The sequence below is a fragment of the Haemaphysalis longicornis genome, unplaced genomic scaffold (genome assembly GCF_048455015.1).
Source record: "Haemaphysalis longicornis isolate Haplotype H1 unplaced genomic scaffold, Haemaphysalis longicornis Haplotype H1 scaffold_12, whole genome shotgun sequence".
In the NCBI taxonomy this organism is placed as follows: domain Eukaryota; kingdom Metazoa; phylum Arthropoda; class Arachnida; order Ixodida; family Ixodidae; genus Haemaphysalis; species Haemaphysalis longicornis.
Genome location: NW_027526225.1, coordinates 27,679,020 through 27,691,081, shown reverse-complemented (window position 1 = coordinate 27,691,081; position 12,062 = coordinate 27,679,020). Strand labels below are relative to the sequence as shown.

Below are 12,062 nucleotides of genomic sequence, written 5' to 3'. Positions count from 1 at the left end.
GAGTACTTTTAAAATTTTCAAAGTGTTTGTAAAGAAAGTCAGATAATTTTTTTAATCCCGCAGGTGTTTTATTTCTTTTTATTTCAACTTGTGATGCTGCTTAGCGCGTGCTTGGGGCCAGTCGCATCCCCCAAAAGAGAAAAAAAAAATGCCGTGCCTGACACACTCACTCACGGATTTTAGTTCCATCGCTAAGTTCAAATGTCGATATGTTCGCAGTAAGCGATAGCGTTCGCAATAACTATCGCTTTAGTCCGAGAGAATTTCCAAGCGTCTGTTTCCTTCGTCACTTGTTGCGACGTCCAAAAAGAAAAAAAAAGATATGGGCAGCAGAATATTGGAAGCAATGTGCCCTTCGTTCGAAATCTTAGCGCAAGTGAACGAGTTGTTATGGCAAAAAAAAAGTTGTCACGAGAGCGACGTACAATTACAGCGATGGAAATGAAATGATGTCCTGACCTCTATAAACTTGCGGATGACAATAAACGATTTGTTCTCACTTGCTGCTCACTGTGGTCTGTGCCAGTCGAGGTCATCTGGTCACCTGGCATAACATCACTTCACTAGCGCGGCACAAGTAAACACGCGGCCAGTGTGCCAGCCAGGAGCCACCAGGAGCAGCGAGCCGGCGGCCGCCGTGCGAGGGCAGCCATGTTTTTAAGGAGCTCAAGCGCCCTGTGCAAAAAGCATCCGCCATGTTCACAAAGCCTTGTTTAGGGCGCCATCAAGCGGGCGTCCTCGGTAGTTCACGACGCCGCCACTACACTTTTCAGGCAGTACAGGCAAAGCTAGACCTTTGCTTCTCTAAAATCCTCCCTCTTCTGTGATTTAACTGAGCCGGACTCTGTGGCGGCATGATACTTGGACGTTGACAGAGAACCTGCAAGACAGTATTTTTGCTAGAGTGCTTGCAGCATTGTAAGGTGTGAAGCTGTCGACCGTGTACTCCTAAGTAGCTGCCTGAAGTTGCGACTCAAGTGTTGTGTATGTCCCATTCTTAAGCACGCTACGCTGGCTTAGGTAAAGCCAGCGTTTTAGGGGCGAAGCACTTTAGGACCTCGCTTTGTCCGTGGCTTCTCCCTTGGCGTCCGTGTACTCAGTGTTGCGCATGCGTGAGGAGCATTGGATTGGATGGGATTGGATTGGATTAAATTTAATTTATCGGATTGGACTGGATTGGAATTGTATATACTGTACACACGCGTTGTCACTCATTTACATGCGCGAGTGGGCGATGCCGCGGGTGATTTACGTTAAGAACGATCCCCAGTGCTTCGCCCACTCGTCATGATTCACTTCGTGGAGATTCGTTTTTTTAGGGAGCATCTGGAACCCCGTGCGGGGCGCAAGACTGAGCCCCCTCGCGGTGGCTCCTGCCCCACGCGGCGTCATATTTACGTCAAATAAGGGACGTCATATTAACAACAATTGTTTTTATTTTGCGTAGTACAGTACCAAAAGCAGATTTTTTTTAAATTTATAGAAATTACACAGCTACGCAGTTGCTAGAAGTTTTCTAAACAAGCCAGTTTTTGTTCTTGCGGGAGTTGCCGGCGCTGCCGCTGCTGTCGCCGTATGTCTAAGGTCCCAAAAGGGGCCTTACGTATGTCGGTATGGTGTATCCGAAAGCGCTGATTTTCTCGGGTCGACAACGTAGGTAAAGCAGAGTTGATAAAGTTAGAAGCGCTATCAAAGTGCGAGAACGTTGCCTTGTTCGGGTACCAAGCCAGCCTTTCTGCACGGTAGCGAAATAACCGCTCTCGAGTAACTCTGACTTGTGACCGCTTGATGTGTGCCGATTGCACCTGCGTTAAACGACATCGCGCAGCCGAGTGGCCCCGTTCGAACAACCCACGTCCCACGCAAGAAACGACACCGTCCGAGCGCGATTATGTGAGCCTGCTGAGGCAGGTCCACGCGGCGGCATCTGCTATCAACACTTTCCACCACGGCAAGTTCTGTATTCTTAAATGGGTGGCCTGAAACGCGGTGTGTTTTCGCAACGACATAGCAGCGCCAAACTAACGGCGGAACGTACATACAGTGCTCAGAATGGAGGCTAGACGCGGCAACTGATATTTTACTGGTCGCATGTGCGCATTACAAGTACAAACCAAGAATAGCTAGAAAACGTAATCTTTGGTGTCCCCACACATGTACCGCGTACAACCCAACACAGCAGTTTCCCCTTCAAGAAGATTAGCAAAGAAGGCTGGAAAATCGGCGGTTTGTCACAATTTTTGTGTATATCGTCAAGTGGACAATTATGGCTTAAAATGTTTTACCCGGTATACGTTTTGTACTCAGAAAAGTCTGGTGAGCATGCATGGTATTCAGCGCTAGAAAATGTTTTTCAGAAGAAATTATTGCAGCTGTAGTGGTGAGCCATTTCACTACAGTAAAATGTGGCAGAAATACACCTGCGATACAAAGGATGTGAAAGAGTGAGAACATTGGCAGTCTCGTATCCCGTGGCCCAGATTGTGGCTGGGTAGTTTCCGTCATGCATTCAGCTCCCACATTGGCACACACATGATGCTACGACAAATTAGGACCTGGGTCCTCCAAAAGGTACACTAGCTAGGTGCTTCATGCCATAGTTGCTGCATTGGCATAACCTTCACGTCTCTCTGTATATCTGGCGGTATATGCTATTTTACTGAGTCCCCTTATGCAAAGAAACTTAATTCAGGACACCCAGCCGATAGGGTCAGAGAAGAAGCTGTACAGACGGTAACAGGAAGGGCCGAAGGGCCGACTTGGCCGACCATTATGTCTAATACACATACATGCACTCCAGCATATGAAAACCCAAGGGTTCTACGCAGGCTCAATAGTCAACGTCAAAGAGAATCTTAAGATGTGCCTGGAACGTGAAAGCATCAGCGGATTGTTTGTGTCCATGAGTATAAGCAGCGAGCACACTGCAAATGTAATAGGCAAAGGTCAAGGCTGTCATGGGGCGAGTTTAACAAAAAGAAATGGTGAAAGACATCCCAGTTTCAAACTGCATTGATGTAATATGGCCGGGAGTGACGTTATATTGACGTGCACTGTAAATGTAGTTATCTGTGTGTTAACTCTACGTTAGCACTCAAGTGATACGATCAAACAGAATGGAGGCCCCACTGCAATTGCCCAGTTGTGCTTTTTTTAAATGCAGAGCATTTCAGTAACTCACGATGTCACCCGCGTTGACGTCCGTAGTCGTAGTCCGCACCCCTCCCCCTACACTATATAAAAAAATACTATCCGGCGCCTGGTTTCGATCCCTCGACCCTGCGGGCGGAACGCAATGTACATGGTGCTCTACCCACCGCGCCACAAAGCCGACACAGAATGGGAGGCTACGAACGCGCCTTATATCCTTGACTCATTCAAACTACGTCAAGAAGCTGCTGATACAACGCATTCACTACCACCAACTCCCCAAACACTAAACGTTAACGCAATACACCCACCCCCTATGCGACGCATTTGCTCGAGTCCCCCTCGCGGGGAGATGGGCCCAATTTTTTTTGCTGTGGGTTGGCTCGGTGGCTGTCAATCCCACAAACGAGATTCTGTGATGTCATAGAGAAACAGCTGGAAAGTGTCTATGGAGCCTCCACTGCTTTATACATTTTCTGTAATATCTTATTTGTTTGAAGTTTGCAATAAAATCGATGTCATTTGTTATTAGGGCAAAGAAGTATTTTTAATAAACCAACCTTGTATTCTTTCTTCGTGGCCTCTTTAACAGCCTGCCTACTGTGCCCCTTAGCAGTGGTCACTAAACAAATGCCCACTTGCTAGCCAGCTTCAGGGGCTTGTAACGATTTACTACGATTTCTCATGGCTCACTTAAATTCCAAGGAATCCATGGTGTTACACTCCAGGGCAGTGCAAGTCTCAAAAAAAGTTTGACTGCAGGACTGGACACTGTCAACACAACCAACAGGCTCTATAAGTGGAAATAAGTAGCCAACCCACACAATGCCATGTAATAAGGCAATGCAGTGAGTCAATAGTAAATATTAGGAGAATAGGTTTTCAATGATAGATTTTTATGCGAGGCATTTCAGTGATAAAACAACAAGAGAACAGTCGGGTCTGATAAATGAAGATTCAATTTCTGGGAAACTGAATGTGACCGGCGATAGCTTTGAGTACGTGTGAGGATTTTGAACAAAGAGGGTTCCTCCCACTCCTCTTTATCTGGAAAGCCGTGGATTTGACACGGCAGCGTATCCGGGGATCGCAATGTTCTCGCGTTTTTTTAACCAGGTTTCAGATGTAGCAATAATATCAAAAGAAGTAGTGTGCTGCGGCAGATAGGCGATAAGCAAGTTGGCGTTTTTATTTAAGCTACGAATGTTGCTGTGAAAGATCGATATACTATTGTTTCGCTTGTGGTTGTCATGCGCAGTTTCTCGAATCGGCATACGGCCGAGGTACTTTTTTAGGGGTTGTTAAGTGCCGACAATCACACAACTTTGGACAGGTCATCTTCACATGTAACGTGCACGACTTTCGAGTTTTCCGATTTCCGCATTAATACTTTGTCGTCTGCAAACCAGGCGAATTTCCAGTTCTTTTCTTTTTTGGCCTGAACGCTCTCGCCGAGCAGGACCTTATTTTTGGGGCATAGGTGGGCATTCACATAGACTGGCTCACTTCCTTGGGACCCAAGGGATGCTGCATTCAGCCTGTTTTTCTTGGCCGCTGTCAGAATGCTGCCTCGTACCTGCTTCGCAACAAACTTCACTACCATATTGGGCGGCCCGGATCCCTGGGTCGGCACCCTATGTGCGGCATCAATGTCTTGCCCGGAAAGTTCGACCTTGAGACAAGTGGCAACATTCAGAACTATATCTGCAACGTCCTCCTCCGCGGTCAATGGCACTCCCTTCAGTTCAATGTTGTTCCGCCTACTGTATTGCTTTAACGTATGATTTTACGCTTGGTGTCCCTCAACTCTCTTTCTAGCCTCTGGCACTCTTTCTGGCTTCCCAGGCTATGATTAGTAGCCTCGGTGACTTCCTGCCGGAGGGTCTTGATTTCGGCTTTGAAACCTTCAAAGCATTCATTTATGAATCTCATAGACTCTCTGACAGCGGCAAGCTCGTCAGTTATTGCACTGTTTGAAGCAGCAATTTTTTTTATATCTGCCCCTAGGCTTGCCACAGCGTCAAGAATCTTCTTTACAGCGTGGTTGTTTTCATGTTGGGCGGGGTTTGAATTACATTTCTATTTACATTGGCTGGTTTTGTATACTTTTGTTGCCTTCGGCTCCCATCTAAATCAGCAAAGGGCTGACTGAGGTGGCTGCGGTGAGTATACAGGGCCATCCAAGTCATGTCGACAGGTGCTTTTTAAACTTATGCGCTTAGATGTATGCGAAAACACCACCGCTACAGTGAGGTTATGCACCAGGGGGGTGGGGGGGGGGGCAAGGAACTAAAATTGAATAATTAACTTTTTAGCGGCTGCAGTAAGCAGGCATGTTTGTATTGAAGAGTAGACGCAATCTTGTTACTACGCAGTTTCATTTGGCGGAATTGTTCCAGCGCATTCCTACTCCGAGATATCGAACTGTTAAATTTAATTGCCGTTCGCATGATTACGCATGCCAGACAGTCAAGACCGGCACAAAGCTCCTCCCTTTTGTGATGTGCCTGCTGTGTAAGGTGTTTTGTTTGGCAAAGGGGTGGAGGCGTAGGAAAAAGTGATAACTGGCACCCGCTCAGTCTTGGCTGGCGTTATCGCAATCGGCAGCAGGCGGAACCGCTGTTGAAAGTCAGAACAAAAGGGAGGAGCTTAGCGCTGGTCGTAGCTGTCTAGCATGCGTAATCACGCCAATGACAATTAAATTTCGCAGTTCGATATCTCGGAGTACGGATGCGCTAGACGAATTCTGCCAAAAGAAACTGCGTACAAACACGATTGCGTGTAACTTTTCAATACAAACATGCCTGCTTACTGCAGCCACTAAAAAGTTAATTATCCAATTTTAAATAATTCAGCTACTGATATCAATAATTACCACCTAATTTTGTGTCCCCCTGGGCGCATAACCTCAATGTAGAGGTCGTCTTCACCTAAAGCTAAGTGCCTAATTTAACAAAAACCTGTCGACTTAATTTTGATCACCATGTATATTTACGCTATCGTTTGGTCCACCTGAGGTTTGTTTCGGCGGATTTTATTTCAGTTAGGGTGGTTTTGCGTGGTTTAGTTGCGTCAGTGGTGTAATATAGCCCCGTAGCAAGCTCAGATGGCGGCTGGTTGTGCTCACTAGGGCAGGCATATACGCTGCCGGGGCGAGTTTGAATCGACGGTTTGAATCGAAATTTGATTGATTGATTCTGGGGTTTAAAACGCGCCGACGCAACGCAGGCGATGAGGCGCGCCGTAGTGGAGAGCTCCGGATTAATTTTGACCACCTCGGGATCTTTATCGTGCGCCGGCATCTCGTACACACGGGCGTTTTTGCTTTTCGCCTCCATTCAGAAAAGCGGCCGCCGCAGCCGGGAATCGAACCCGCGACCTCGTGCTCAGCAGCGCAACGCCTTAGCCACTGAGCCACCGCGGCGGGTGAATCGAAATTTCAGGCATGCCTCTATTCAACAAAAAAATTTGTCGTTAATTTAATGCGTGCACGTATACCACAAGTTTGCTCAGGTTGGATCAACGGGCCATAGAACGAATAATGCTAGGAGTAACACTCAGGGACAGGAAACGAGCTTCCTGGATCAGGGAACAAATGCGAGTAGATGATATCATAGCTGACATTAAGAAAAAGAAATGGGTTGGCCATGTAGTGAGGCGAACCGACAATCGGTGGACAATTAGGGTTACAGAGTGGATACCAAGAAACGGAGCTAGAACAAAGGGAAGGCCCATAACAAAATGGAGGGATGAAAAAGGGGAATTCGGCGGAAACTGTGTACTCGAACTGCGCAGGACAGGAGCGGTTAGAGGTCAATGAGAGAGGCCTTCGCCCTACAGTGGGCCTGAGTAGGCTGTTGTTGTTGTTGTTCTTGTTTCTGTTGATGATGATGATGATGATGATGCTTATAATGATGAAGGCGTATGCCCTTACGTGTACGTGCCGCCATCCCAATCACCGACATCGTCATAAATAGCCCACTGGAACCCACCCGCCTGAACAATTCATTCACTCGGGTTCTCTACTACAGCTCAATTCCTCCTCCTACCTTCAAATTCAAGGGGTAAGATGAATAATCTGCCCAAATGCTACGGTACGGGTAGGAGTCAGATGCGAGATGGTGAGGAGGGCAGTGGAGAAGTGGTTACCTGTTTGTAATTGGGGGAACGTACCTGAAGGCGCTGTATATGCATCAGTCCTTGAAGGATAATCACGGTACGAGCGGATTAGACAGCGGTGGTTCGGGACGCACAAAGAGCGAGAGTGAATCTCTCTATTCCTTTATTTTCTTATTTCTTGAGGCTTGGTGTACTGGACTGTTAGCTAGCAGTCAGAGCCAGGAACAAGCCGGCTCTTGTTCCGGCCCTTGCCGAGCTCTTGCCGACAAGCTCTTGCCGACAAGCCGGCTCTTGCCGAGTGGAACAGGCTCTGTCAGGCACTGCATGCACACGTCGGACTCGCGCGCCAAGCGCCGCTGCTTCTTTGACATCGGTCGCCAACGCATGCGTCATATCCCCAACGAGGGCATTGCCATTTTACGAACGGCTACCCCAATCACTGCGGACACGTCCACTGTATAGTTGTTTAAACAGTACGGCCAGCTTCAGTTAAGGAGCCCTATGCAGGAGTGGACAACGAAATGTACACAAAGATAAAGAGGCAAGCAGTAGTTATGAACAAGACAACACACAACCAACAGCAAGCAAATGAAAAAAGTTACGCCTGTACGGCAAGTTGATAGCAACAGTAATAAACATACAGTAGAGCGGAGCTTTGTATACACACGACATATGGGATCAAGTCAACACGCAGAAGGCACTGAGAAACATGAAGGGGCACACAGAGGTAACGAGGCTAGATACCTTGCGGGGTTCTAAGATGGTACAGAAAGCAGTTAATCCAAGGTTAAGTTCCACATTGATACAAGGTTCACGCATAGGTTCACTGGTCACATGGACGCAAAAATTCGCCCAATTGTTCACTATTCACACAGGACAGATGGAGCCCGATGCACTCAAGGAGCCATACCGCTGCCCTGAAGAGACCACTTCCACGGGCATATTGAGTGACCGATTCGAGGGTGGAGTTACGGTCCCGAAGCGGCGGATATGTTTGTATTCGGATGTGTGTGCCCGGCCACTAACTAAAAGCGGTGCCTGTTCTCTCTACCATAGACACAGGATAATTTGCAGCATTATTCTGTGAACCAGACCACAGGGTCTGGTTCAGGTTTGTTCAGGTTTCAGGTTCTGCTCTGTGAACTGTACCACGGTACAGTTGATCGTTATTTGTCTAAGGCGGCCTAAAAGATGTCAATCCACAGTTATTTAAATAAATAGTGCGTAGAGTTAAAGGGACTCTGCAACACTTTCGATAAGCACTTTCACCCTTTCCTTTGTGTTTGGAACCACTGCGAAAGCTACAGTTATCGCCAGCACGGAGTGGCACTGCGTGACTTGCTCGTCGCACCAGAGACATTTCCCATTTTTCTTTTTTTTTTTTAAGTTAACATCGAAAAGCGTTCATTGCTGAAACTGAAGGAAAACCGGCCAACAGCCGCTACATGGTCTTAGTAACGTAATTCGAGCCGTCGAGAAACGTCAAGACCGGAAAAGGGAGAAAAATCTTTTGAGCGAGTTTACAAGTTTTCTGATGGGCATAGAGCAGTAATTTTTGGCTGCGGTACATTGTGAACCTCTAATATAACTACTGGGTGTGTTCGGCGATTCCGTTTTGGAAGTATTTAAAATTTAAGATTTTAAGATTAAGTATTTAAGATTAAGATTTAAGAGAACAGGTTACAGAAACAAAGAAAAGAAACTGTATATATGTATATATATATATATATATATATATATATATATATATATATATATATATATATATATGGAGCTCATTTAGCAGTAGCTCAAAACAGAACATACCTCAGTGGTGTGGACCACAGAATAAAACTGGACACTATTATGTGGTCTGGTCTGCAGAATCGATCCATAAGCATGGCGGCGTTTTGCTTCTGTACCCACCCGTCTCTCAACCCGCGTTATTCTCTGCATGCTGTCTCAGAGGTGACCCAATCGGGCCTCGTCTTGAACGCGGAGGGGGGAGTCCCTCCACCGTTCATCCACTCCCCTCTGCAGCCATGACACGTGGCAAGACCCACCGTACGACTCGTAGAACTCGACGATGCGGAAGATGTAGTAGAGTCCGTGTATGGGCATCAGCGAGGTGGCGAGCTTGGCTAAGCGGGAGACGCCCAGGTAGGATGAGACGGTGCGCGCCCTCCAGTGCAAGGAGAGGAAGGGGCCCAGCAGAGACACCGTCCACAGGATCAGGCCGCACGTGAGGCCCAGGCTCGCTGCGAACACGCCGCCCGCGTCACCTTTCCAACTAGCAGAACACTCCCCCTCTCCAACATGCAAGCAATCGAGGACGGAAAGTTGGGCAAGTCGATTGATTGAGGCCGCTCCGGCGTTTATGAAGGGTGCAGGTTTCGCCGTATGCGTTTCCTAGTCAGTACAGCCAGCCGTAACCTGAGCTTGCTTATGGGGGTTATATCAGAGCATAAACGTATCTAAAGCACACAAAACCACCCTAACTGAAACAAATAACAGCCAAAAGGGACCTGCAATGGTTGAAAACCACAGTGTTGAAACATATTCAACCGAAATAGCCGAAACCGACCTGAAAGAGTAAAACACGCAAAAACGTACAAGAAGCACTAGCTGAAACTGACCAAAAGGCAACTAAATTACCCGGAATCTCATTTATAATGCATAAATATGTCATAAATAGATTATATGCGTGATAGCAAATGTTAATATTCAAATATGACAAACCCTTGAAAAGGAAAAAAAAGCGGTAACGGGATTTAAACCCGGGCTAGGATGTTTACTTCACAAGGGCGGAGCTACTACAGTACGACTTTTTTGTCAGCGGTTCTGAGCGAATAAATTGAGGGCCACAAGCACGTGGGCGTAGCTTTAAATATGCCCCTAGATGGCGCCATGCGTCGCTTGGCTGTGCTGACTAGGAAACAGTTATACGCTTCCCGGAAGAAGCAGTGGCGGAAAGCCTGATCGCTGAAACAGAAACATGTGAGAGAAATGAGGAATCAGAGAGAGTGAGACCGGTGGTGGTCCCTTACATCCATCATCTCTCCTGTCGCCTCAAAAGGTGGCCGGGAAGTGCGGGCCGCCTGTTGAGTCCTGGGGCTCCCCGCAAGTTGGCGCAATTGCGTCATAAATTTAATTGTGAAACGAAAGGACCTGAGTGCTCACAGAAGCGCGCGCTCCGTGCTTTGTAGTATAGTTTCATTCTTCTTCCAGGCCGTAAATGTTACATTGGATAGACGCGGCGATGTCTAAATGACAGACTTGGAGAACAACGCTCAGTAGAAAAGGATGTATGGCTAATCATTTTCGCGGGCGCAAGTGCACTCCAGCGTACGAAAACACACTGGTTTTGCGTAGATGATCAAACAGTCAACGCGAACGAGAAATCTAGCACTTCGCATTGGCCAAGAAGGCAACGCAGCATCAGCACCACTTCCGTGGCATTGCCCAAAAATAAGCGCGGTTCCTAAATCACAGCTTAACGCGCACACGTGTAAAATAACAAGGTTTATCTTTTTTTTATTTTTGGCAGATGCGCGGACGAGGCAGCGTGTATGTGTGTCTAGTAAAGACCTCAGTTGAAGTCTAGCGTTCGTCCCTCGTGTTTCTTTGGGTCGCGTCCTATAGCGCTAGTACAGAGTACCCAGCATCTACATGCAGTCAGTCTTAGGGTACCATTTCGATACCTTTTTGGGACACACCGGTCATCGACACTTGGCTTCCCTCGACCCGCACGCAGGACTCTAGCTTGTGAGTGGCCTATTCTTTTAGTAAATGTTGCGTCGTTACTGCAGGGGGTCCATCGCCTATCCACTAAAAAAGTGGAGTCGATAGGGAGTCGCTGCTGCTATGACTCTCTGACGCTTCCAAGACTGTCTTTTACGCTCCACCACACTCTTTAAAACAAAGGGGTCATGAAAGAGTCGATGCTTACTTTGACTCTTTTAAAGTGACAGACAACCCATTTTTGTGGAGTATATGTTCTATATCCCAAATGAAAGGGCATTCCTTAAAACCTCTTAATGAGAAACGGTATTGCTGATAACGCCCCAGACCTTCAAGCGCAATTTTTAGATCTACGAACCATATGTGTCCTCCCAAAAACCCATGCTGGCAACCATGACATACAGGAGTGCGGCAACATGCTTTTGTCGGTATGCGAGATGAAAATCGATATTCAAAAACTTGTCCCAGGCTAAAAAAAGTGTGAACCGAAGGCTTTTCTTACTCCTTTATGTGTTTTTTAATTTACTTGTCTGTTTTGCGTGAAGGCGCCATCTGTTGGGATGAACGAAAGGTAGAAACTGGCTTCCCGTTGTGGAGGTCGGCAGTTCCAATTCTCCCCGGGCGAGTACTTTTGTTAAGCTGCCGTTGGCGTATTTATAAACTGACATCAAATATTTCGGCAGAAGAAATGCCCCTGACTCAGGCAAAATCGTCAAAGCTTCTTCACTCCGTCTGTTAGTCTACGCTGCCGTTGATTCTGGGCATGGAGGCTCAGTTAGCCACACTGAGAGCAACCCAGCGGCGGCGGCGGGTGGCGGGCCTTCAAAACTTCCAAAATAACTTTAAAAAATACATATACAATTTAAACTTATTCAAGTACTTGTGTTGAAACGTTTTCAATAAGTAAATAGAAGTTTCAGCAGTCACAGTAGCTGCTGGGTTTGCAGGTCACGTGAACGGAACACATATTTTAGTGTCAAGTTTGTACACTACGAACCGCCATCATTCGAATTTCAGAAAGTTTGGTGCCAAATTAAAATTATTTCTGCCAAATCTGTTTATAAAGTGCTTGT

The 12,062-nt window shown here is 46.9% G+C and overlaps 1 protein-coding gene across 1 annotated transcript in view; it reads right to left on the bottom strand.

The window, feature by feature from the left end:
* LOC144161541 (phospholipid-transporting ATPase ABCA3-like) overlaps positions 1-12,062 on the bottom strand; it is a 65,835-nt gene that overhangs the window by 31,282 nt on the left and 22,491 nt on the right. Inside the window, exon 5 of the mRNA XM_077692196.1 lies at positions 9,312-9,506. Within this exon, the coding sequence (XP_077548322.1) occupies positions 9,312-9,506 (195 nt within the window). The remainder of the gene's footprint in view (positions 1-9,311; positions 9,507-12,062) is intronic.